Raw genomic sequence first — 27913 nt, forward strand, 5'->3', positions numbered from 1 at the left:
CTAACCACAGGGGCGCCGTGCCGACATGTCAGGAGAAGGGGAAGAGTAGGGGTGGAAAGGGGGATTTTTCAAGACGATGATGACTGAAGTGGAAAACTCTGGTTATTTATAATGAGTCAGTATTCATCTGATTGGCACAATATGCGGAGCTGATGCGGGACCAGCCGTGATCAATCATAAGCATGTGATCCTCACAAAATTACTACGAGAATATCACACTTCAAAATATAACGCTGATTTTCAGTGCGTTAACACAGTTGTCCCCAAACTTTTTATTACTGCAGACTGCGGATCATTTCTTCACAGGTCTTGGATCGCATCAATGACGCTGCATTATCTCTAGAGGCGCCTGGTGGAAATAGAGAATAAAGAAATGTAGTTTGCTAAGCGACCATCAACCTTTTCTCAGAGAATGACTAGCTGACAAAACATTGCCGCAACTCTGATACAAGTTTAATATATGGAGAAAATTGAAAAAGCACTGCAGTGTTTTCTGAGGTAATTAGTCTACCAAAATGTGTGTGTTCCATACAAAATATGAAGCTGATCGGTCAGTTCTTGTCACATGACTCACAGTGCTCTTGCGGTATTCTGAAGATGCTTTCAACTGAGTGCGTCTGAAAGGCGCGAGCGCCTCGCACCGCTTGCACGTGTAGCTCCCAATATGCGCACCATTATTTTAAATGACAAACTTTCATGCGGAAAAAGATGCTATATGTGAACAAAGTTTTGAGGTCATTTGCAATGTCCAGCAGTTGATCTTGCACAGACATGCTGGATTCACCTGATTTGTTGACAAATGGGTTGTGGATAAATACCTTGGAAGTTCATGAGTCTTTCACTGGGCTATTTCCCCTTCGCAAAGAAATGTTCCAAAGACGTCTTCTTGCTCATTTTGTTAGCTTGTGAGTTAAATTTTGGCGCTCAAGTGACTGAGAAAAGATTTTTCAAAATAAAAGATCGTTCAGACTTAGTTATTAAATAAAAACGGAAATAACTAATTATTGATCTTGTGCAAACCGGGACCAATTGACCGGTACCGGTCTGTGGCCCATAGGATGTGGACCACTGAATTGAAGTATTGCAGAAAAAACTTCACAACAGCAAATTACTACAATCATAGTACACATGTGAAATAGCCATTAAAGGGGACCTATTATGACTCTTTTTATAAGATGTAAAAAATGTCTCTGATGCCCAAATCACACAAATAATGTTTTATAACTCTGATCCTAATTGTGCACTTTTGGTGACTGTCACTTTAAATTCAAATGAGATCGTGTTCTTTTCAAAAGAGGGCGGAGCTACAAACACCTGTAAACTCCACATTTATAATCCTTTTAGTCTATGCTGACATCTTCAGCAGCTCAAACACTTTAATGGCTAATGGACGGCTGCTTCTCACTCAGGGCTGTTTATGCTAATGAGGGAGAGATAGTCAGTAGTGGGCGGGGCTTTCCTCTCTGATCACACGTACAAGGAGAGAATGTGAATCAAAGTGTTTCTGCATTTAAAGTAGAATTAATGAATGTTTACCATTATAAGCTGTATACCCCTTATAAAAGTAATTATTTAAAGAGTTAAATATGATGTAAAATGTAAATGTAAACTATGCTTTTGTAACATAGACTTAACTACAGTTACATCATTTTCCAGATAACTATTTTTTATATATTATTTTTGATAACTATTTTCCAGAGGGCATCACGGTGGCTCAGTGGTTAGCACTGTCACCTCACAGCAAGAAGGTCGCCGGTTTGAGGCCAGTTGGCATTTCTGTGTGAAGTTTGCATGTTCTCCCCATGTTGGTGTGTGTCGAAGTGTATGAGTACGAGTGTGAGTGTGTATGAATGTTTCAGCACTGGGTTGCAGCTGGAAGGGCATCCACTATGTAAAACATATGCTGGATAAGTTGGCAGTTCATTCCGCTGTGGCAACCCCTTATGAATAAAGGGACTAAGCCGAAGGAAAATGAATGAATGAAAATATTTTCCAGTGTCTATGCAGTGTGGAATTTGTTACTTTACAAGCCTTTTTGATCAAGCTTATAAAACTTAATGGGTCAATATAAAATAATACTTTCTGCACTCTTCCTGTTTCAGTATCAAAAAGCCATGCGTCCTGGAGACGTGAGGAAGCACTTCTGGAGAATGTGACGCGGCTGGGGGAGCAGTCGGAGACCTTGCAGACGTCTCTCAGCCAGATCCCGTCCCAGAGCGACCTTCTGGAGAACATCTGGAAGCTGGAGAGCCTCTTTCACAACCATACTGAACAGCTGAGGCTGCTGGGTAATGCATCACAGAAGAGTCTAGAAACTTATCTATACTAAGGGGGGGGGGGTGTCTTTCGAGCCTTCGAACCACCAAAACCCCCCCTGACTATAGGCCTGCCTACTGCATCTTTAAGAGCTATTAATAATATTTCTAATGGAGCTGTTGACATGGAATTGAACCAGATTTTGGAACCCAAATAAACAAATAAAACAAATCTGAAAACAAGTAATGTGTAAAAACAATGGACTGACAGAAGGAAAAAGTGCTGAAGTACAGAAATGTACTATTACTATTACTATTACGATACTCAATTAATCACTGTATACTTAAGATATTTAATACTTTATATAAAAGGGTTGTTTGCTTATGTCAGCTTAAAGACTCATCTCATATGGAGAATGAAGTCACATGTATTGCTTAAGTGTGAGTTTTCCACAGACTTCAACAGAGTGTCAAAATCTTGATGGTTCTATCAAATCTGAGCTTTATTTTGTATTTTATATTGGATTCAAGTCAGGTGATTGGCTAGGCCATTCTACAGCTTGATTTTTAAAAGCATCTCAGAGTTTCCTTGGCTGTGTTTTGGATTATTGTCTTGCTGAAATGTCCATCTTGGTTTGATTTTCATCAACGTAGATGTTGGACTGAAGCAACTAACATTCATTTACACTGAGGAAGGGCAGAGGGTTTCTGAAGAACTACTGAGAGATTTCAGCTGCTGTCTGGGCTTTCACTGCCTTTCTACACCTCCCGTTCTTCATGTGTTCAAAACTTTTTCCCTATTACACATAACTTAATTTGTAAACTAATTAGATTTGTTACCAACATCTGGTGAAAATTTCAAGTCATTAGCACCTTTAGAAATATGTTTTCGGAGAAAAATTGTGACGTGTTCAATACTTATTTTCCTCACTGTATATGACCAGGGTTACTGACACAGGGTCTGGAGCGGGACATTAAAGACCTGCAGGCCTTCTCAGAGCACACCACTGATGCTGTGGCTCAGCTGTGGGAGCATCTGTCCATGATCAGCCAGAGAAATAGCACCAACCTCTGGGACGAGCTGGCCTCCGCTGCCGGCTCCATCCGAGACCAGGACGCACTCTTAAAGACAATGGTGGGGAACGTGGAGACTTTGCAGGAGCGTTTGAAGGAGGTGGGCTGGACGCTGCAGACACTGAACCATTCGCTCGGGGGCGATGTGAGTCTGCACCAGATCAAAATCTATGAACTGCAGGAGAAAATTGTAAATGTGACACATGACACCTTAGGCATGAGGATCACACAAACACACCTGGAGGATCAGCTCCGGAATGAGATTCAGGTCCTGAACGTGGTCACGGCAGATCTGAGGCTGAAGGAGTGGGAGCACTCCATGGCTCTCAAAAATCTGACCGTATTTCAAGGTAGGAGCAGGTTTTTTTTCCATGTTCTTAATAAATATAGTTTTACCCAATATGCAAAAATAAGCTGTTGAAATTGTTTAGAAGGTATAGAGCAAATAAAGAAATATTCCCTGTACATGACTTAAAGGGCACCTATGGTGAAAAATCTACTTTTCAAGCTGTTTGGACAGACATATGTGTAGGTATAGTGTATAGACCATCGTATTGGGGTGATATAAACACACCCAGTCCTTTTTTTTCAATTTAACAACATAAAAACGGTGGACCAATTGGAGCGGTTATTAGATCGACCGCAACTTGACGTGGGAGTGTGGCCCCCCCGCCTATTAATATTGATTGACCGTTGCGCATTACCATATCCTCAGTTTGTTGTTTCACGTCCGCCATTTTCAGCGTGTGAGTCAAGGCGATGTCACTAAATGAACACCCTTGCTCTATTTTTAGATGTAAGGATCATTGGGCTTAACACAAGATCAACTTTTATCACATGATCGTTCTCATCGGCACCATTGTTTGTAACTTTAGGTGGGTTTGCAAACGTGCACTTTTAATTGCGTCTTCCTTAAACGTCAGCCGTTTGCATTTCCTGCGGTCACAGAAGCTCCCTGTCATCTTAACTAGGTGCAGCTGGAAAGTGCGAACACGTTGCCTCATGTGCGTGTCCCTCCATTGGAAAAAAAATGAAGAACTTGCCTGCAGGTCGCACACCAGAAGCCCTGCTCGCTGACGCGCTGCGCCATGCATTTTAGAATTCTAAACATAGGTTTCTATCATGGTACACACACTGGTGCCGCAAGTTGGCAGCTGTCCGCAGCACCCAGCCACGACTCAGGACACTGTTCATATTTCTGCTGCGCCACAGAGCGCCATCTGAATAGTTTAATTTTAAATAACATGCAAATGTGCACGTCTGGTGTGCTGTGTCATGGCTCTGAGCGGCGCATCCGGTGCCTCAGTCAAAGTTAATTCAGTGTGCGTGGTTCAGTGTACAAGCTTGGAACTTTAAACTAGCACACAGTTGGCTGTAAAACTATAAAAAGTCACAAATGATTTTGTATTCTCTGCTTGGTCTGTGTCCGAGTTGTACATGTACGGCTGAATGCTGATCCTCTCACTCACGTTGCTTCTCTCTGTCTGATGCCAAACACAAAGTGGGGGAGCTCTTGGCTCCGCCTCCTTGTTACGTTGGGCGGGAAGCCGAAACTAATTTACATGTGAAGCAACACACCCCTAAAACAGCGACATGTGTACACGCCCCTAAATGACACTTTTTAACACATTATAATAAAACAATCTGAATTGTGTTTTGAACTGAACCTAAACTGGCACACTCAGAAGAACTAATATTAATTAATATTAATATTAATATTGAAGGGAACATAGTTCACCTCTTTTTTATGATTTAATATTAATATTCTGGTTGTTCTGGTTGTTGAGTGTGCCAGTTTAGGTTCAGTTTAAAACACAATTCAGATTATTTATTATAATGTGTTAAAAAGTGTCATGTTGGGGGCGTGTCCACAGCTCGCTGATTTATGGGTGTGTTGCTTCACATGTAAATTAGTTTCGGCTTCCCGCCAACGTAACAAGGGGGCGGGGCCATGAGCTCACCCGCTCTGCGTTTGCAACAGTTTGACAGGCAGACGGAGAAGGAGAGAGGATCACCATTCAGTCGTACATGTACGACTCTGACACAGACCAAGCAGAGAGTACAAAATCATTTGTGTCTTTGTACAGTTTTACAGCCAATTGTGTGCTAGTTTCAAGTGCCGAGCTTGTACACAGAAACTAATAACCACGCACACTGAATTAACTTTGACTGAGGCACCGGATGCACCGCTCGAAGCCGCGACACGGCACACCAGACACTCTCTGTAGCGCGGCAGAGACATGAAGTGTCCCGAAACGTCGCGCCACGCAATTTTGAATTCTAAACATAAAAAAAGCACTGGGTGTGCTTATATCACCCCAATACGACAGTCTATACACCATACATGCACATATGTCTGTCCAAACAGCTTGAAAAGTAGATTTTTTACCATAGGTGCCCTTTAAATCTTAAAAAAGGGGTAAACTAGGTGCCCTTTAAGTGTTAAATGTAAAGTGGTTGGTGAAGTTGTATTTATTCTGCTAGAAAACTCCAACCATTGTAGTACAATATCGTATTTTTTAAAGTAATGTCTGAGATGACCTCTGTGACCAACCTATGAAAGGAAGAATCTTAGGACAGGGTGTTATTTAACATCAAAAATCTCATTTTTGAAGTAGTTGCTTTAGTTAAAGTTCTCCTTCTCTTGATACGCCACACACTCACTGGGTAAACATGTGTTCTCTGTTGTACAAACAAAACTGCACACAACAACAGAGCCTGGTTGTCTAGGCCAGAAGGGAGAAATGTGTTGTTAGATGACTCTGGAGCCACTAGTTAAACTTATCTCCTGATTTTTGTTTTTCTTTGTTTTTAGGACCACCAGGGCCGAAGGGTGAGAAGGGTGATGTTGGACCCCTGGGACCAGACGGTATTCCTGGTTGGATTGGACCAAGAGGTGCTGCAACACACGCATACCACACACAGTCAATACACTCTTTACAGGGTTCCCATGGGTCACGGGGTATCTGGAATATCATGGTATAATAAAAGGTCTGTTCCAGACTTTGGAATACACAGACAATTTAATATAGTTTTTGGCCCAAATTGTGGAATATCAGGGACTTTTCCTGCTTTCAAAAGCTCCAGCGTGCTTTCAGTGCAATAAAACTACTGATGAGTGCTGAGCGTCTCTGATGTACATCACTGTGTCCTGAACATCATTATTATGTTTCAATTATATCAAAATATTGAAAAATTATAGAAAATAATGCTGCTGAAATATACTGATATTGAATTATTCCCTAAAGGGGTCTGGCCAGCCAAAACTGTAGATCACAACACTATTCGCTACTCCTTTCCACACCAAAAAGAAAGCAGCCAAACAAAGAATAAATTGAAATGACTTACCCACTGCGCGTCCACAAGAAGGATTCAAAAAAAACGTTTTTGCTGTACAAAAACAAATGACGAGCCCCCACTTTATGTTACGACCCTGGTCTAGGGTCAAGGCCGCAACATAAAAGAACACCCGACAAATAAAATTCACTTGTAATAACCCCTTTATATAGGGTCTCTTTATTTGTCTTTTTTTTTGTCTTTTCTTTTTTTATCACCAAGAAAAAAAACGTGAAGCCAAATACCTCGGGGTGAACCCACATAAAATAATAAACAGAAAAATACACTAACTAAACACCCAAATGAAACTTACTACACCTAATAAAATAACAGAAATAAAAATACAAAATCTACACCTATCTCCCTGACTAACGAAAACACAGGTGAAAATATTTACAAAAAAGAAAAGTGGCGTCCAACCCCTACTGCCTCTTACCGTGTATATATTTACAATATTAACTATCAACAAACACACAAACCAAAACAAAAATAATAGGAAGGGGAAACACGGATGGGTATACAACACAAAGTCAACACTAGTACAACAGCACGAGAAATACAATCAACGGAAACAACTCAACAACAGGAATAACTTTTTCGCAATTTCAACAACACGCCAACAAAACTCGCTCTCTGTCTCCCTACGCCCGTTGATCTCTTTTTAAAGGACGCCCTGGGTTACTTCCTCCAATCCCAGGGCACGTCGCCAGGGTAATTAGGGCGGGGCCTGCAGGTGGAAAGAGGGAGAGAGAGAGAGAGAGAGACAAACACACACAAACAAACACACCTGCCAACGCAACACTAGAAACACCAAATTTGGCGAGATGGTGCCAAATCTCCCCACACACCCCCATCGGACCATAGGGGGCGCTTTAAATAATTTTACATTTTCTATTAATTCTCCACAACCAAGTCACAATTTCAAAGATTTAAGAGTGAAGCTTAACATTTTATTCTTGGAATTTTTCTTGTAAACCATCATATTGTTCCACCATATTGAGTTTTTTGATAAACCTACAGTTTCAAACTCCTCCTAAAGAACTTGTCCAATCCATGCCATTTTTGGTACATGTCATCTAGAGACATAGAAGACAAAAGGTTACCTGAAAGAATTTAAATTCATGGTTTCATGGTTTGTGGTTTCTAAGATATAGGCTGTTTCTCATTATGCGTTCTTCAGCGATCTTGCATCTTCGTGTTCTCGTGTAACATCATCATTAACTGCCAAAGTTCAGTTCCAATGCTCAAGACCGCAAGTACAGAGGATGCGTGAAAGTTCCCGGATGTGTTCTTGATATCAAAGATGCATTGGTACAGACTTGAGGGCAGCCCTCGCTCTAGAAGTCCCAGAAGTCATTGCGACTGGAAGTGGGAAGTGCAGCATTTTACACAGATTTATTATTAAAGTTCAGAGAAATAACTTATTTACCTCAGGTACATACACACTTATTCACACACACATACACTACGGACAATTTAGCCTACCTAATTCACCTATACCGCATGTCTTTGGACTGTGGGGGGAAACTGGAGCACCCGGAGGAAACCCATGTGAACGCAGGGAGAACATGCAAAACTCCACACAGAAACGCCAACTGACCTAGCCGAGGCTCGAACCAGTGACCTTCTTGCTGTGAGGCGACAGCACTACCTACTGCGCCATCCCCCACCCTAAATGAAAATGTCAAAGTAAACATCACAATAAAAATAACAGCATGAACACATTGAGGGTGTTTATTTGTTGAAATTCGTATTAAAATCTGATTTATTTGTATTGTGCTAATTATATTTGTAAAGTCTTTATACATAGTGTTATGCATAGACTGTGCTTAATATCTGTTGACTTCTCCTTCAACAGACATTTAACTGACTATAAGAATCTTTGCAAGTACATGTCAACTTACACCAACCCTAACCTAACAGTCTACTTATAATCTAATGAGAATTAGTTGGCATGTAGATGCAATGTAACTTAAATTCAACAAACGACCATCAAAATAAAGTGTGAAGAATTAAACCCTTTACAGTTTTGAACGATGTCTTGCACTAATCTGTACGACAAACATAGATGTTTCATTTAGCCTGTAATGAACGTGATCATGAAGCATGCCTTGTGCACTTAACAATGTTTTACAGCCTACGTATCAAAGAATTTGAATGCCCAATAAGATATATAGCTTATGTTATTGTAAAAAAATAATATTAATGAAATAAAATGCAGTGTAACTGATGGTTTAGTTGACATACCCTAGTTAAATTTGCATATAGAGCAGGATTTGAATATTCGTTTAGCACAGATCTGTTCATGGGGTCAAATTTTTTTGCAAATCAGAAAGCTATCCAATCAGAGAAAACACATGAAGTGCGTAAACAGACCTCTATTGGTATCTGTTCACACTAAATGCTCACCTTTTTTTTTTTTTGTTTGGGTAAGGCTTGACTGGAGAAAAGGGCATTCAGGGTCCTCGTGGACTAGCAGGACAAAGCGGGCAGGATGGACACAATGGAGATAAAGGAGAGGTCGGCCCTGAAGGACCCAAAGGTTAGACATTTACAGTGTTTGTGTTTTGGAGCAAGGTAATGACAAGTGTTTGATGAAATTTGTCTTCGTTATTTACACTCACTGGCCACTTTATTAGGTACACCTGCAAATTTCCAATCAGCCAATCACATGGCAGCAATTCAGTGCATTTAGGCATGTAGACATGGTCAAGATGATCTGCTGCATCAGAATGGGGAAGAAAGGTGATTTAAGTGACATTGAATGTGGCATGGTTGTTGGCGCCAGACGGGCTGGTCTGAGTATTTCAGAAACTGCTGATCTACTGGGATTTTCATACTCATTTAATACATTATACCTTGGGAAAATACCAGAAATTATTCCAACTATTGACAAATACTTAATTCAAATCCTTTTGGTAAGTAGCAGAAAAGCCATAACTCGAAAATGGTTTCAGTCTGATTCTCCAACAAGGGCTCAATGGATAGGAATTGTAAAGGAAATACACTGTATGGAGAGACTGACTTTTACTTAAGATTTGATTAAAAAAAGTGTAACAAGTACTGGCAAAAATGGTCTGAATATGTCATTGTAAACACTTTGTGATAATGGGTGTCAAATGTATTATGACTTGATTTTGTAACCTTTATGACAACTGCGTTGTTCTTTGTTTTTTATTTCTATTTTTTCCCTTCCTGTCTTTTGTTTTTTCTTTTCTCTAAATAAAATGTAAAAAAAAAAAAAAAAAAAAAAGAATTTTGGGATTTGCTATGCCGATGCACTGGCCTTTGTAGCTCCGCCCTCTTTTGAAGAAAGCATTTTAAATTTAAAGCAACAGTCACTAAAACAACACAATTTGGCTCAAAGCCTAAAAGGGTCAGTTTCTCTGAGTTGTAACTAGGCCCACACGGAATCTGCATGTGCAGAATTCTGCAGATTTTCCGCAGAATTCCGCAGATTTTCCACAGAATTCCGCAGATTTTCCACAGAATTCCGCAGATTTTCCACAGAATTCAGCAGATTTTCCACCGAATTCCGCAGATTTTCCACAGAATTCCGCAGATTTTCCACAGAATTCCGCAGATTTTCCACAGAATTCAGCAGATTTTCCACCGAATTCCGCAGATTTTCCACAGAATTCCGCAGATTTTCCACAGAATTCAGCAGATTTTCCACCGAATTCCGCAGATTTTCCACAGAATTCCGCAGATTTTCCACAGAATTCCGCAGATTTTCCACAGAATTCCGCAGATTTTCCACAGAATTCAGCAGATTTTCCACCGAATTCCGCAGATTTTCCACAGAATTCCGCAGATTTTCCACAGAATTCCGCAGATTTTCCACAGAATTCAGCAGATTTTCCACCGAATTCCGCAGATTTTCCACAGAATTCCGCAGATTTTCCACAGAATTCCGCAGATTTTCCACAGAATTCCGCAGATTTTCCACAGAAATTCCGCAGATTTCTAGCCCATCATTAATTCTGTTTATTTACTTGAGTAAATGTGTGTAAATCTATATTTATTCAGTTTTTTAATTAATTACAGTAGTATTATTGACTAATATGAAAATATTCATCTGATTTATGAACAATGCAGTTTTTACAGTAATACTTTCTGTCGTTTAGTAGAGAGATTATATGACAGACTTGCTTTGTTTACCAAATAAAGTGAATAGAATTGGAATTGCAATTTTAAACATTAAATAAAAGTTAAAAAGGTGTTATTTTTTATTTCACATATTAAAGTTTTAGTTATTAGACTCCCAAAATAATTCCGCTGAAATCTGCAGATTTTTAGCTAAATTCTCAGCAGAAATAGCAAAAAACGTCCGCAGATTCTGTCTCGCCCTAGTTATAACACATTATCTGTAAGATATTTTGAGCTGAAACTTCACACACACACTTAAGGGACATCAGTGACTTATTTTACATCTTGTGAAAATTTAGCTAAGGTTGTTTCATGTTGAACAAAAGTTTAGTGTTTACGAACAGACGATCCATCCTCTTTTGACTGGAACCTTGCTTTGGACAGGGCATGTGGTTCTGGGCTTGTAACACAGCTTTGCTCAATTAGACTTCAGGCTTGTGTCTAATTTTACTTTTTAGCTTAGATTAACTCTGAGCTCAAGCTCCAACCCACTGATCTCATTCTCTGAACATGCGCTGTTGCTTAAACACCTTCCAAAATATATAATGATTCCCCTAATGTTCTCCAGAGCAGCACACATCCCCCTTTCTCTTTTCATCTCCCCCCAACCTCCACACAATCGTTCACCCTTTCATTGCCTCGTTTTGGCGTTCATCGGGCATTAGAAACTTGTTTTTGTAACAGAATCATCCTCGTGCTGGTGTGTGACAGCGCTGACTGTGGTCCTCTGCGAGACACGTCTCATGTTTTCGCATCGTGTGGCTAACAGCTGGGAAACATCAGTGAGGTTTGGCCAAGTTCACGAGTATGGCTAAGAAGAGTAAAGTTATTATGATGCCTTTTTAAAGGGCTCCTATCATGCAAAATCAACTTTTGGAAGCGGTTTGAACAGAATGAACTGTACCCGAGTGCGCCTGAAAGAGGTGGTCTGCACTGTAAAAATAATCCATTATTTTATTATTTAATATTTTAAAACCGTAAAATAACAGCTGTTAAATTACAGACATTTACTGTAAAATAACAGCTGTTAAATTACAGACATTTACTGTAAAATAACAGCTGTTAAATTACAGACATTTACTGTAAAATAACAGCTGTTAAATTACAGACATTTACTGTAAAATAACAGACAGTAAATTACAGACATTTACTGTAAAATAACAGCTGTTAAATTACAGACATTTACTGTAAAATAACAGCTGTTAAATTACAGACATTTACTGTAAAATAACAGACAGTAAATTACAGACATTTACTGTAAAATAACAGCTGTTAAATTACAGACATTTACTGTAAAATAACAGACAGTAAATTACAGACATTTACTGTAAAATAACAGCTGTTAAATTACAGACATTTACTGTAAAATAACAGACAGTAAATTACAGACATTTACTGTAAAATAACAGCTGTTAAATTACAGACATTTACTGTAAAATAACAGACAGTAAATTACAGACATTTACTGTAAAATAACAGCTGTTAAATTACAGACATGTACTGTAAAATAACAACTGTTAAATTACAGACATTTACTGTAAAATAACAGCTGTTAAATTACAGACATGTACTGTAAAATAACAACTGTTAAATTACAGACATTTACCGTAAAATAACAACTGTTAAATTACAGACATTTACTGTAAAATAACAGACAGTAAATTACAGACATTTGCTGTAAAATAACAGACAGTAAATTACAGACATTTACTGTAAAATAACAGACAGTAAATTACAGACATTTACTGTAAAATAACAGACAGTAAATTACAGACATTTACTGTAAAATAACAGACAGTAAATTACAGACATTTACTGTAAAATAACAGCTGTTAAATTACAGACATTTACTGTAAAATAACAGACAGTAAATTACAGACATTTACTGTAAAATAACAGACAGTAAATTACAGACATTTACTGTAAAATAACAGCTGTTAAATTACAGACATTTACTGTAAAATAACAGCTGTTAAATTACAGACATTTACTGTAAAATAACAGACAGTAAATTACAGACATTTACTGTAAAATAACAGACAGTAAATTACAGACATTTACTGTAAAATAACAGACAGTAAATTACAGACATTTACTGTAAAATAACAGACAGTAAATTACAGAAATTTACAGGAATTTTAAATTTAAGTAAAATTCTGTAAATTACTGTTTGTTTTTTTACGGTAAATGTCTGTAATTTAATGGCCCTTATTTTACGTTTTTTTTTCGGCACCCTAGCTGCTGGTAAAAAAACATAAAATAACAGATTTTTTTACAGTGTTGGGTATGGTTCATGCGAACTCGAACTTTTACTCTGATATTTCGATTTACTTCTGATATGAGTGCAATCTTACCAAATAATGGAAGTGAACCGCCAACTGTACAACAAACTTTAGTTTTTATAACGTTCATTCGTGTGTGTGTGTGTGTGTGTGTGTGTGTGTGTGTGTGTGTGTGTGTGTGTGTGTGTGTGTGTATCTGTGAATTACCTACCTTGGTGACAAGCGGGACTGACCCAGTGCAAACAGTGATAATGTCTGTTTGTCTCCACCAAAAACGACTTTTGCAGACATCGTGTTATGTTCTAAACTTTTTAATGTTTTTGCAGCAGATAGACGCAAGTGGCTCTCTGTATTTTGGTTTTGGTAACAAAACCAAAAGATTCAGTAAAAGCAGAATGACTGTGATATGCGGACGTCTCCATTTTGGCACTTTGATTTCATGGCAGTCACCTAGCAACAGCTGTACACAAAACAGCAGCTTGATGATGCAAACACACCAGGGTTCAGAAGGAAAAAAGATGGTGTGAACACATACCAGACAATCAAACTTGGATTCGGACCAGGCATTTGGACCAAGTGTGAAAGCACCCTTAAATAGGATCCAAATCTCTGTGCTTTAGAAACCGAATACATCATGATGTAGCAGTGCGTATTAACATGTCTCCATAGTAACACATATAAACATGTCCACAGAACAGGATTTGCAAAGAAACTGGGATTAAAAGATCTGTTCCAAGTCCAACTCTCTATGATCAAACTGCACTTCAAGAAGCAGTGAGTGCTGCACTTTGTGATTTTAAAGCATTTCGGACTCTACCTTTTGAGCTAGGGAATTCATAGCTGCTGGAATTACCACAGCGAACACTGTAAGAGCATTTATGTGTGGCTAATTCATCTTATTGTTTTTATTTTATTATTTTTTGTCTCTGCTTCATCGTGCCTGAGTTGCTGTCTGTCATTTTACTGTGTTTATCATGATATCTGACCCTGATTATTCTTCCCTGAAGTGAAACACCCTGAGAATGGGCACAGAGAACCAGCATTTGCGTTTAAGGCACAAGCGCATAACAGCAAATCCGTGTGCAGCCACAGCCTTGGCCTTTGCTTTATTGCCTGCCCTATTTATATACCTGATTTGTTTTGGAAATTGGAATTAGACATGTTTATAAAAGTTATGTCCTAATTGAATTAATCATAGTTTAATATATACTCTGGACCCTGCATCTCAAATGTAAGGGACAGGGAAGGTGACTGAAGGGAATAATTAAGTTTGTGCTTGAGTATTAACATTAACCCAGTATTTGTTGCTTCTTTTTTATAAGTTGCTTTATAATATTATTTTTTCATGTTTATATTATTTGCTTATTGATTTTATTATTTATGGATCAATATTTGCATTAATGTTAAGTGTTTTATTGGATTTTTGGAGTGTTTTTTGAGTTAATCAGAATGTATATTTTGATACTAAGTGATGCATTTTCAGTTTTGGCTAATTGTCGGTTCATTGCAGGGTTTTTACTTTTGGAATTTATATATTTTAAAAAAATAGAATCTTTTATAGGATCTTTAATCTGTTTGCTAAATTAATCGAATATGTTTTTAAACACTCCAAAAGGACGCAAAGTAGGAATCACTGGTTCCTTTATTAAGGATTTTTCATTTAGGAAGCTGCTAGTTGACCAAAATAGTGCTATTTCCAAATGATTTAGACAGTTATTAAGTAGAAGAAATCAGGCGTTGCTTCTCTGCTTCATTGATTGTTTTCAATAAGCAATAAAATCAGTAGGGCTGGTTTGCAATGACAATACCCCACCATTTAGAGCAAGGTAGGATCCCAAAATTATTCTGCTTAGGGACCCCAAATGTACAGGGCAGGCCCTGGGTATAATAAATAATCTGATGGGTATTTTGAACTGAAACTGCACAGACACATCTTGTAAAAAGGCCAAAATCGGAGCCCTTTAAATTGCACATCATTTTTGTTATGCTATAAAAATTTATGAATACCACTTTACTCCCTCCAGCCTCTTTTTAAGTCATCAATCACATTTACGACAAATAGATTTACACACTGAAGATGTTGAGCTGATATGATTGTGGTTTTGTTTCCTGAAGAATACGAAATGAATATAAGTTTATAACAAAAATATTTAAATAAGAGGGATCATTGATTATTTCTTGAAATAAAATGAAAATGTAAAAATCCATGCTGAAATCCTCAATTCCCTGTGAGTAATAAGTAATCAAACATAAATAAATCAAGCCATTCATTCGTAGCTTTAGGTTCTTTAGAAAGATCATAGCCCGTATTCACAAAGTAGGTGAAAATCATACAAAAAAATGGGATGTCAGTCTTCAATTTAGGACTGCTAAACTTGTGGAAAGAAAACATTTAAAAACATTTTTATGTTTCATTGTAAAAAGACCCTCTTCCAGTAAAATTAATCCTCTGTGTGGTTGTTCTCATTGTACTGTAATTGTGGTGTAGACTCTGCTATACTTGTATATTTAAACATATTGTTTATACTCAAGCTTCAGGGTCATTCATTTAGTTCCTTGTAAGCCATTTAAAGTTTTAGAAGGTAATATTTATTTGTTACTCTTATTATTAGTAACGCATTCACTCAGGTTTTTTTTTTCAAACTTGTGTAACTTGAATTATTCAACTGATCGGAAGATAACAGTTGTAAGACAATTGTACTGTAGTAAACGTATAACTGTGTGCTTTACCTCCAGGTGTGAGAGGAGAACGAGGACTGAAAGGAGAGAAGGGAGAGCGGGGAGACAAAGGAGGAGAAATAGGTAAACATTTTACTTAATTATTTAATTTGACTGATCTTGTGTTCGGTATTTTGAAGGATTGAAATCCAATCAGTCATTAGCTGTGTTTCCATCTGAAGATGCAAAATAGATTTATAAGCAAAACTGTAATATTGCATAAAACATTAGTGAATAAAGCAGTGTTTCCATCCAATCTCCAAAAGAGAACAAAATCATCACTTCCTGATAAACTGGAGCAAATATAAGTCAGGGAAGTGTAGTTTGATGCGTTTGGAGTTTGGAGAAGCCACTGTGGATTTTTTCTTCTCTAATAAATGAGTTGAACCTCATAAGATGAAACGCAATTAATGCAATGCGGTGGCCTTTGGAGGCTTGAGATACTCTTTGGGAGCACAGACTGATGCTCAAGACAGTTCTGGAGGGAATAATAATAGAATAATAATACTGAAGCTCTGTGATGACGGACTGATGACTTAGGCCTTTTAGAAATCAGCAAGACAACATTTCAGATGTTTTACAATGTGCTGGAAACATCTGCTGTAAACTCCATTAATGCATCTGTCAAAAACTAAATCACATCACGTATCATATACCAACACAATCTCACGGCAATTCGTAACTTTTTTTTTAGTGGCTAATTCGTACGAATTCGTACGATCTAATTCGTACAATTTAGTACGATTTGCTCATCCTCCAATGACGGTTGGGTTTAGGGGCGGGGTTAGGTGCCACGCCTCCTTTTTAAAATCGTACCATTTCGTACGACTGAACACGTACGAATTCGTACGAATTTAACTGTGAAAATGTAAAATACTTACGTTTTCTCGTGAGATCAGGCTGCATATACTGATGAAATGCATGTACAGAGTTTATTCTGTAAAAGTGTTTTCATAATAGTTTATGCACATTTTTCCTTATCAGATAAGAAGTTCATCCTACACAGTTGTGCACATACTGTATGGTTTTTATGCACATTTTCAGAATGTATGCACATCTTGGCGTTTCAATCAAGTGTTTGTTCATGCGATAATCCAAAATGCAAATAAAAATATGTGAACGGAAACATAGCAAGTGAACCCAAATTAGGAGGAAGTTTACAATCCATGTCTTCTAGCAGGGTGTTTTAAAAATGCAAGTCATATCGTCTAAAATATGCTTGGTTTTTGTAATCCAATGTTGGGTCGAATATGGACAAACACAACTGTTGGGTTAGAAAGTGTCATTTTAATTTATTTAAAAACATTAACCCAACATTGTGTCACTACAACATAGCGATTGTGGGAATGTAGACACCAAACACGCAAAACACTATGAGAGGAGATTCATGAGTAGACATGTCTCAAGTGTTTGCTTCCAGAGCATACTGTATATCATCAGCCCGACTGTGGGAACTTCAACACCTAGAAGCAGAACAGGCCACAGATCAGTGCTGTAATAAAATCAGATCTCCAAGATAACAGATTTGTGACTGCAAAGAAGAATGTAGAGCTCTGCTTTAAACTCGCTTTCAGATAGGTCAGAGAAACACACAGACATATTTCTTTAAAGGACATATTTCTGTACTTTACTGTTCATATGTTCATGAAATAATCTGCACAATTCCTACAACATTATTTTGTGTCATCGTCTTTTTGTGTCTGTCATCATTTATATTATCATGTACTCTTTTTGGTTGCATTGAATTTTAAAGTGGCCTTATTATTTTAAATACTGGGTAATATCAATTAATTACATGTATGTACACTAGGGTTAGTGTTCGAATGGTAGGTAATAAAATACAGTATGCTCTGGTTGCAAACACTTGAGACATGTCTAAATGCATATACTTTTTTAAACTCATGATTCTCCTCTCATAGAGTTTTGCGTGTATCTCATCTTTTGGATGAGGTGTTAAACCGAGGTCCTGACTTTTTGTGGTCATTAAAAATCACATGGCACTTCTCGTAAAAAGTTGGGGTGTCCTGGCCAATTTCCCTCCATCTGCCCTTACCTATCATGGCCTCCCAATCATCCCCATCCACCCAATTGGCTCCATCACTAGCTCTCCACTTCACCTAGCTATACGCTTATTTCACGCGGCCGCCATTTTAAAGAACCAAAGCGAGGCTGTGGTGGGAAGAAACGCGGAAGTATAGGACCAGCACTGTAAACATTGCAGTGACATGCTGTGGACTACAAACCTCCAGCTGTTGCCGAGATTTCAAAATAGAGATATGGTGTAAACATCACTTTAATATCAGTCAGTACGTTTAATTTAAACAATTAAAAGCAATTTAGCATCAAACAACATCACAAGCTCTGTAAGAGTAATATGCTCAAGTGTCCTCCTAGGCTTCAGTTCATGGCAGCAGGTAAACAGAGGGGACGCTTCCCTGCTTCAGCCTATGTAACTTGGTGAGCGATAAACACTGCAGTCCTCTGTAGCACACCCTCGTGTTGTCCCGGTACTGAAGTTTTAAAACAGTCTAATTCCCGCTAAGTTAAAATTGAAGCGCCGCTGAGCGCGGATGACTCGACTGATCTTCACGGCTGCTTCGCGATCTAGTCTCCATGTATCTTGTGTTTGCACTCAGTTTACTGCTCTTCACCCAGTGCAAACACAGATACACGGAGACTGGAGCGCAAGCGCGAAGCAGATCGCTCGGCTGTGTTTGTGCTCAGTAAACAGCGGAGGGTGAACTGATGACCTTCTCGGCCAATCACAAGCATATCTGTTGAGCACGTGAACACAATGGCCAATCAGCGCTGTTTTAAGAAAGCCATCAACAGTGCTTTAAATGTTAGCGGGAAATTGACAAATTTTCTTTTAATTCAGTAACGTGACAAGTCTAATATAGTGAAAGAATCAGTTCATTAACTTGAGTTTGATAAATGGCATCTAAAACGTGTGTTTGGGAAAGAAAACGTTAGCTAACTAGTGCCGTTTCCCTTAACTTAGCTGAAAATGAGCTCTGATATCCCTTTATATTTTCACCATTCATTCAGAACGAACCTTCGGGTCACTCAGAAGGCGGTGAAATGATAAATTTGTGTCTCTTTCTATTTGCTGATAAGATATACAGCCAAGTACACAACGTTCTAATGTAACTCCCAACGATACTTCCGGGTTTCTTCCCACCGCAGCCTCGATTTCGCTTTTAAAAATGGCAGCCGCGTGAAATCAGTCTATTGTGTCTTGATTTATTATGAAGTACTTTTGTTTTTGTTTGTTTTTTTCTTCTTCTTTGTTTCTTTTGGTGCAACGAAATCGATCCTGTTGCTTTATAAAATTAAAGTTGTACCCTTGGAGTCACACAGACCAATTAAGTGATGTTTTCCGGACCTTTGTGTACCTTTCTGGAAATGTCTTCTATTGTGTACTGAGGATCAACAAAAGTCTTAGGAGTGTGGACTAACAGGACTGTGAGCAATTAATGACAAAACTGAGATTTTTGTCTAGATTTTCTCTAGAAGTCCAGCTGTGTGCTTTGGTGCAGGATGGTAAACTATTGGTGTTGTTGTTGGGAGGACAGCGGGACCTGAGGAAATGTGAGGGAGACACAATGTGACTTTGGGAGGTAACTGTATCCAGATGACTTGAGCAGGTCACAGTTTATGAAATCATTTGATATTTGCCAGGTTTCAGTAAAGCAGAAGCATATTGCAGCATTTAAGGGGCATTTTTTAAGAATTCATCAATGTCATAGGATGAAAACATGTCTGGTTGAGCTTTGACATTTAACCAAAGATGTGTAAACAGTCGTAAAGTACTGTTATAATAACACACCAAAAATAAATCTTAAAAATAACAATTCGAGCACATCAGAGCACAGGTCTCTGGTCATGTCACTCGGTGGCCATCTTTGATACACCTCTCAGCCATACAAGCACAGCTCCTGTCTCTTTGAATGTGGAGACATAAATTTCTCCAAAACTGTTTGCCTAGATTATGATTGAACTTCATATCTGGAAGCAGCAGTGTAATTTAACAACAATTGTGCCTTAAATTAGGTTTTAAAATGTCCGAATCACGACCAAAATAACTACAATATTTCAGGATGCACTCGAAGGGAACAAATCACGACACAGACCTCCTTTTTTGGCTGTTTCTAGAGGACTTGATCATCATCCTGTCAATCAAACTATAACTACAATAAATAACGTAAGTGTGACACATTAGCGTCCTATGAAGAATCAGGTTTCTCTTCTGAAATTATTTCCAACCTATCCCTGTCTGCAGATCTTCTCCTAAAAGGACATCTGCTTTGTTTACAATGTTTGCCGTCATGTGATTTCCATTTGAACACGGAGACAGGAATTCATGAGGTCAGATGGGACTGACTGAACCTTGCATTTGTTTCAAACACATTACAAATCCAGAGAACATTTGTTTCTAAGTATATTTGGTTCGTTTAGGAGTAGAAATTTCAAGCTTTATGTGGATATAGTTCTCATATTTTTTCAAGCAAGTATTAGCTGAAAATGTAGTGCACTTGCTGACCCTACATGATTCATAAGAATGAAGCTGCAGAAACTGTCATAAAAACATGTGTCTGGACAAAGCCCCTTGCGATTAATGATTGGCTGCTGTCAGTGCTTAATTTGTAAATGAATAAACCTGACCAAAACCAGGAAATAAAAGTTACCGTGACCGACGTCCACCAAATAATTTCAGTTTTCCCGGAGCATGACATCATTAAACAGTGATAGTGCAAATAAAGAGCGTCACATTTCTGAACAGTCTTTAATTATTTTGTGCCATATAACGTCAGGTCAGTCATGATCATAAAATGATGTAGCTACAAACATAAAACGTATAAACAATCTCTATTCAGTTAATTTCACTATTTTGTGCCAAGTGAGTCCCGCTATCCTGTTTCTCGAGATCTCCTTTGATCAAGCTCATTATCAGATTTACTCTTGATTTTAAAAATGAAAACATGCATGCCTCTTTGCCATTTTGAAAATACAAATATTGTTTAGGTAGGCCACTATGCCATTTACTTATTTTCCCTGCTTACTGCGCACGAAACAATAATCACCAACCAATGAGAGTGATTGTAAACATAAGAAAGCTGATTGGCTGAAAATATTGCTGAGGGCCGTCGTGTGTGTGTGTCTATTAAAATAAATACCAGAACCCAAAGCATTGAATATTTTCCGGAACAGGATACGGCAAGATCCGTCTCAAATTGGCACTGGCTGCTGTACTAGGAGGCAGGGCTTCCTTCACTAGAGTGTCCATATTGACAGTTACACTTTTCTCCACTCCAAAGATTACAAGCGACACATCTTGTCTATTCTATAGTCAAAGAGATGTCCTTGGAAGGGGTGAAAAACACATTGAAGATTACAACAAAGGGTCATGATTGTGTCTGAATTTAAATAATAATAATAATTATAAAGGAGGGACACACCTTGTGTATGCTATAGTCTATGACTGCATCCGAAATCACACACTTGTATACTATATAGTATGTAAAAAAACAGTATGCGAGCTGAGTTGTATGTCCGAATTCATATAATTCACAAAACAGTATGTGAGAAGTACCCGGATAATCTACTACTTTAGGCGAGATTCTGAAGTGTGCATCCACGCTACGCTATCCCATGATGCAATGTGAGAGAATTCATGAATGGGAGTGAAGCAACGCAACTGACGCTGGTAGGTCATTTGATAACGACAAAGAGTGATTGTAATACATCCCAATTCCATTTATGCTCACATCCATACTATATAGAACACACTTTTCTAACGGTAATGCAGTAAATTCAGATTCAAATGTAGAACCAGGGGCGGCCCCAAGGGGTGGCCACGGCCACCCCTGTGAAAACTCTGGCCACCCCAATATGATTTTGTTGTTAATATAATTAATTTAAATGTACTTTTGTAAATTCATACTATTTAAAAAAATAAATAAATAAATACATAGCAGCCACTAAATTATTGTGGATTGATTGGTGCCACTGATGTAGCTGATTCACTGCCCCTCCCCCTCCCTGATCATCGTTGACAGCACGCACACCCCTTCAATAGACTGCAATGGCAATTTAATATTTACCTCAAGGTACATCAATAGAAGAAGCTGTGTTAATGGTGTGGCTCAAAATGGAATATGGATAAATGATATTATTAGGGTCTGTATTGACCTTATTCTACAATGCGGAAGTGCGCTCGTTTTAGTGATTGTTTCAGGACTTCCGATTCAGTTGCCTATGGGAGAAATGACTAGAAATAATACGGTCAAACTACTCACTCTACAAACAAGTGTTTGCATGATTATACTTAAAGAGTAGAATAATATAATAAGAAAAGATCAGTTTGCAACATAAAGCAGCATTACGAGCTGTTTTTACATTTACATTTACATTTAGTCATTTAGCAGACGCTTTTATCCAAGGCGACTTACAAATTTTTAACCTCTAAAAATGAATGGACGTGAATGAGACCGGTAGTCTTGAGCTAAAAAGATTCAAATGGCTGCGCCCGCTCATACGCGAAGAATAAGGTGAATAGTGAGTGTGTGTGTGTGTGTATATAGTAATTCTTTTTGTTCAGTTTGTTCATTTGTTTGTTTTAATGATTAATTGATTTTCATAAATTTTCGACATGGCATATACTGTATGCTGTACAATAAAAGTATGTGTAAAATAACTGAAAAGTTATATATATATATATATATATATATATATACAAATCTTTATATATATATATAAAGTGCTTTTAAAATTAATATAAATTTTTATTTGGTTTGCACATGCAGGTACGTGCTAAATTATTTCAAGGAATAATTTGCAATATTTCAAGAGTAATTAATTAAATGAATTTAAACCACTTTTTTTTAACCAGTGACAAAAATATAACATTACACAGAATTCATTATTTTTTTGTGTGCCACCTCAAGATTTGGTGTGGTCTCTTCTGGCAACCCCTAAGAACATTTTCTGGGGCGCCACTGCCTTCTTGATTAGTAGGCGATTTTGGACACAGCCCATTTTTCCCTGGGGATCGGTCCTGCTTTTCTCATGACAGACTCTGATGTCATTCCTCATTTTAAAGCTGCATCAGGTGTGGACTCTGAGCGAGCACTTGTTCAAGATTTTCCTTCTCTGCACTTATTTTCTTAAACTGAACACACCCTTTCCGTGGCCCATGCATGTGGCTTCAATCTGCTGTGTGTGTGTGTGTGTGTGTGTGTTCACTGCCAGGAATCACACAGCTGTAACACATTTATAAGACATATTTTCTGACTGTAGTATCTCATTGATCTGCAGAGCTCAGCATGTTCTGCATTAAACATCAGGAAGGTTTAAATGTTGACCCTTAAAATCATTCTGTATGAGCGCGTTCTGATCATTTGACCCTGACATCTGTATCTAGAACCAGTGTGTGAAAGCCACACCAGATTTCAAATCATCTTTTCTGATTGCTGTTGCAGGTTAAAGGGGAGTTCCTTTAGTTACACTGTAAAAAGTGTCTATCTACTTAGAGTTGTGTCTTGTTTCTAGTCTTGGTTCTTGTTTTGTGAAAATTGAACTACACTGAACTGAACTAAACTGAACGTCAACTACGGTGGCCGGGAGGTGCAAAACAACATTACAAAGCGTGAAACACTTTTAAAGCTCAAGACAAATTTACATTTTGGAAAACATTTTTACCAATAATAAGATACAATTACATAGGAAAAACTATTTTACCAAGGATTCATTTTCTTTTCACCTTAGTCCCTTTATCAATCCGGGGTCACCACAGCAGAATGAACCACCAACTTATCCAACACATGTTTAACGCAGCGGATGCCATTCCAGCTGTAACCCATCTCTGGGAAACATACACACACTTTAGACAATTTAGCTTACCCAATTCACCTGTACTGCTGGTCTTTGGACTGTGGGGGAAACCGGAGCACCCAGAGGAAACCCACGCGAACGTAGGGAAACTCCACACAGGAGTCCTGAGGACTCCACACAAACTCCAAACAGAAACACCAACTGACCCAGCCGAGGCTCGAACCAGTGACCTTCTTGCTATGAGGCAACAGCACTACCTACTGTGCCACTGCGTTGCCCCAAAACAAACGTACATTTTAGAAGAAAAAAAATTTAGAAGACGCAAAACACTTTTACTAGTCCCGAAACAAATTTACATTGACAGATTCTTTACGGAAAGGGAATGTACCACACACTGGAAAATACCAGCTCGTGTGTGACTTTGTAGACACAGGTTAACATGAGTCTACAACTATAAAAATTCATGGTTTGACCAACTGCGATAAAACATCGTTTTGTCATTTAGAGCTATTCTGAGAAAATATCAGCGTGAGAGTATGTAGAAACATGTAAACGCAAGTACATGGAAACAAGTTAACATGAGTCCACAAGCAAAGCACGACATATGTTGGCTGATAAAGATCAAAACCAAGCTTAACGTGTAGTCCTGAATAGCTCAGATAGGTTGTATAATACTGTACTTGTGCTGAACTTTTTGACTTGGGTTCGAATCCCGTTGATAGCATGTCAATTATAATTATTTCTTTACATTAATTTTGGTTATATACTGTTCTGCCACACAAATATTAAAATCAATAATGTTTACAATGACACACACCAAGTAATAGGAATATTTATTCGGTATGGGCATGTTTTGTTGCTGTGAAAAAGTGACGACTCTGGACAACTCGGACGTGAATAGTGTACCTCTGGAAAGAGACACCAGTTAACACAGACACCAGTTAAACCGTAACACCGGCTTTGTTCAGTTTACTTTTAAGAGTCCTTAAGCAGATGTTTACACTGTGTAGACTTGACCATGTCTATGATTACAGCGTACGAGTGGCCCTCGTTAAAATATTGAACACATTGATGCAGTATGTCTGGTGTTTCTGTCTGGTCCGCGTCCTTTAGAATCTCGAAACACCGACCACACGTAAAGCAAAACCGCGTTAAGCTGCTCATGTGTTTGCCACAAAATGGGCAAAACATCCCTCGACCACAGTCCATGTTCGGTCACCGTAAACTTTATTTACGCCGTGTACTCCACAACACGAATTTACCGCGCTCACCACCAGCGACAACAACACCTTTCACCGTGTCACTTCCAGTGTGTGGTACATTCCCTCTCCGTAAAGAATCTGTCAATGTAAATTTGTTTCGGGACTGGTAAAAGTGTTTTGCGTCTTGTTAATTTTTTTTCTAAAATGTAAAGTTGTTTCATCCTTGGTTTTTCCTATGTAATTGTGTCTTATGATAGGTAAAAACGTTTTCCAAAATGTAAATTTGTCCTGAGCTTCTTATGTGTTTCACTTTTAATGTTGTTTTGCACTTCATGGCCACCATAAAAAAAACTGGACTGACGCATTTTCAATTTACTAGAACTTCTGTTTTAAGCTGCTTTAACACATTCTAAATTGTAAATATGCTGTAGAAATAAACATTAATTGTTAGCACCGGTGGTGTAGTGGTTAGTGTGTCAACACATGCACACCAGTGCTTGTGGCGACCTGAGCTCAATTCCACCTTGTGATCCTATGCTGGTCCTTTCCCCTCTTTCTACTCCCCATGCTTTCCTGTCAATTCTCTCTACTTTCCTATCTAATAAAGATGAAACCCTAAAAAAATAAATAAACACAAATTGAATTGTCCAAATATTGTTTTTCCTTAAAACAAGCAAAATAATCTACCAATGGGGAGGCAAAATAATCATGTTTTCGCTTTGAAATAACATTACTGTACTTACCCTTTTCCCCCAAAACTTCATTCTGACTAATTATTTCTAAAAAAACAACAACACAATATGTTTTTGCATGTCTAGAAAATGCTTCTTGGACTAGAAACAAGACCAAAACTCTGAGGAAGAAAACCAGTTTTTTGCAGTGTATTTGGGTTTAACCTCTGAGGATGGCTCAGTTGCTGTGTTTTCTTCATTATGAATCACATAATCGAGGACTGAAACATGATCAAAAACTCATGAAACCATGCACGCATGCCAAAAGTCTGATATTCAGTGTGCAAAATGACTCAACAGCGCCACCTATAGAGTTAGTACACCTTAACTATGTTTCTCAGTGCCTACAAAAAAAAATCGAATGGTGCAAGTTTTGGAATATTCTCCTCATATTTTGTTTTGAAGATCATCAGATCCACACCAGATCTCACCTAAAGGTTTTTGCCATGTCAAATAAACAAGCCAAATGCTGATACGTTAGGGTTTCATGTTTGGCTTTAAAAAGAGTATTTTGGATTATAAGTAACTGTAATGACCTAAAATGAATCCCTAAAACAAGACACTTTGTAAGTCATTACACCTTACACTGGTATTCCCCCTATGGCTGTGTAAGATATTCTCTGTCAGACGTGTGTTGTGATAAATTAACTGTAGAGTCTCTGTGTGTGTGTTCAGTTGAGGATGCTGTGGTGCGGCTGGTGAACGGCTCCGGGCCTCATGAGGGCCGGGTGGAGGTCCTACATGAGCTGCGATGGGGGACGGTGTGCGACGACGTCTGGGACATAAAGGATGGGGACGTTGTGTGCAGGATGCTGGGATACCGCGGTGCCAAAGAAATACACAAGACGGGACGATTCGGACAAGGTCAGAGTCACTGAAATATTTACAGCATTTCCCCCGCAGACCAACCACAAGCGCTGTAGGTGAATTGAATAAGCTAAATTGGCCGTAGTGTATGAGTGTGAATGTGAGAGTGCGGCTGGAAGGGCATCCGCTGCGTAAAATATATGCTGGATAGGTTGGCGGTTCATTCCGCTGTGGCGACCCTTGATTAATAGAGGCACTAATGTGAAGGAAAATGAATGAATGATGAGAGGTCTGCTTTGTCTGTCTTTCAGGCACTGGGCTAATCTGGATGGACGATGTTGCGTGTGTTGGTACTGAGGACGCCATTCACCAGTGTAAGTTCTCGGGATGGGGAAAAACCAACTGCGGTCATGTAGAGGACGCAGGGGTGACCTGTAACGTGTAACCCGTTCGAGTATTCAACATCATGCAGAATGGACAGTCAACCAGTGTGTTTGGAGGACTTACGGCGAGCTGGAAGCAGCGTTGTGTTCGTCTATACAGCAGAAGACTTACATGTATGAACCTGACTGTGTGAAAGACAGAGGTGTCAGCATACCAGCAAACAGCCCATAGCCAAACACTCCAGCCATATCCATCAAACAGAGGGACATATATGTCTCTGTGTGTGTGTTTGTAGATGTAGTCCTGGTATTCCTACCGAATGTCCTCACAAGTATAGCAATACCAGTACATTTTGACCTTGTGGGGACATTTGTTTGGTTATACAGCTCATGAATCAGACAGAATGAAGGATAGTGAAGATGTAAAAGTGTAGATTGATTGCTGAGGAGCGAGTTTAGGGGGAGAGGAGAGAATACAGTCTGCACAGTAGAAACATCATTACAGCTGTGTGTGTGTGTGTGTGTGTGTGTGTGTGTGCGTGCGTGCGTGCGTGCGTGCGTGCGTGTGTGTGTGTGTGTGTGTGTGTGTGTGTGTGTGTGTGTGTGTGTGTGTGTGTGTCTTCTACGCTGCTGCTTGGACTGTATGTGTGTGGTTTGTATAAGAAGTGGTTTTATTATGAAAGCCCAGATGCAGTTCACATTGTGTGCAGACAGATGCATTTAACTTTCCAAAGATTTCTACGAACACACTTTAAACTTTAGTATATTTTTCACAACGTTTAACTAAAAATGTTAAAGATTTGTGTAGTTTAAAAGATGTTGCTTTAAACTAAAAGTTTTGACCATGTGATGATCAGGGGTGCGTTTCCCAAACAACGACATAACTCGCAGCTGAACTGTCATAGTACGATGTATCGTTTGGGAAAAGAACGATGTAATGACGAGTGTCCCAAAACCCATAGTTTCTCAGTCGCAGATCCATCGTTGGAACCACGTTAGTTATAGCGTAAAACGCCCATAATGATGCTCAAAAGGGGGTTGAGGAACTACTTCTTTAGAGAAGAACTCTATATTATTATATTGTTATTGTTATATTGTTTTACACAAACACACATTAAAGATAAAATCCAATATTAGTTTTGG

General features: G+C 38.5%; 1 protein-coding gene across 1 annotated transcript in view; it reads left to right on the forward strand.

Moving 5' to 3' along the window:
* scara5 (scavenger receptor class A, member 5 (putative)) overlaps window positions 1-27693 on the forward strand; it is a 40061-nt gene extending 12368 nt beyond the window's left edge. The window contains exons 4-10 of the mRNA XM_056481233.1: window positions 2103-2288; window positions 3200-3679; window positions 6145-6225; window positions 9100-9207; window positions 15833-15898; window positions 26256-26444; window positions 26699-27693. Of these exons, the coding sequence (XP_056337208.1) occupies window positions 2103-2288; window positions 3200-3679; window positions 6145-6225; window positions 9100-9207; window positions 15833-15898; window positions 26256-26444; window positions 26699-26832 (1244 nt within the window). The 3' untranslated portion in view covers window positions 26833-27693. The remainder of the gene's footprint in view (window positions 1-2102; window positions 2289-3199; window positions 3680-6144; window positions 6226-9099; window positions 9208-15832; window positions 15899-26255; window positions 26445-26698) is intronic.
* The last annotated feature ends 220 nt before the right edge of the window (window positions 27694-27913 follow it).

The sequence above is a fragment of the Danio aesculapii genome, chromosome 20 (assembly GCF_903798145.1).
Source record: "Danio aesculapii chromosome 20, fDanAes4.1, whole genome shotgun sequence".
In the NCBI taxonomy this organism is placed as follows: domain Eukaryota; kingdom Metazoa; phylum Chordata; class Actinopteri; order Cypriniformes; family Danionidae; genus Danio; species Danio aesculapii.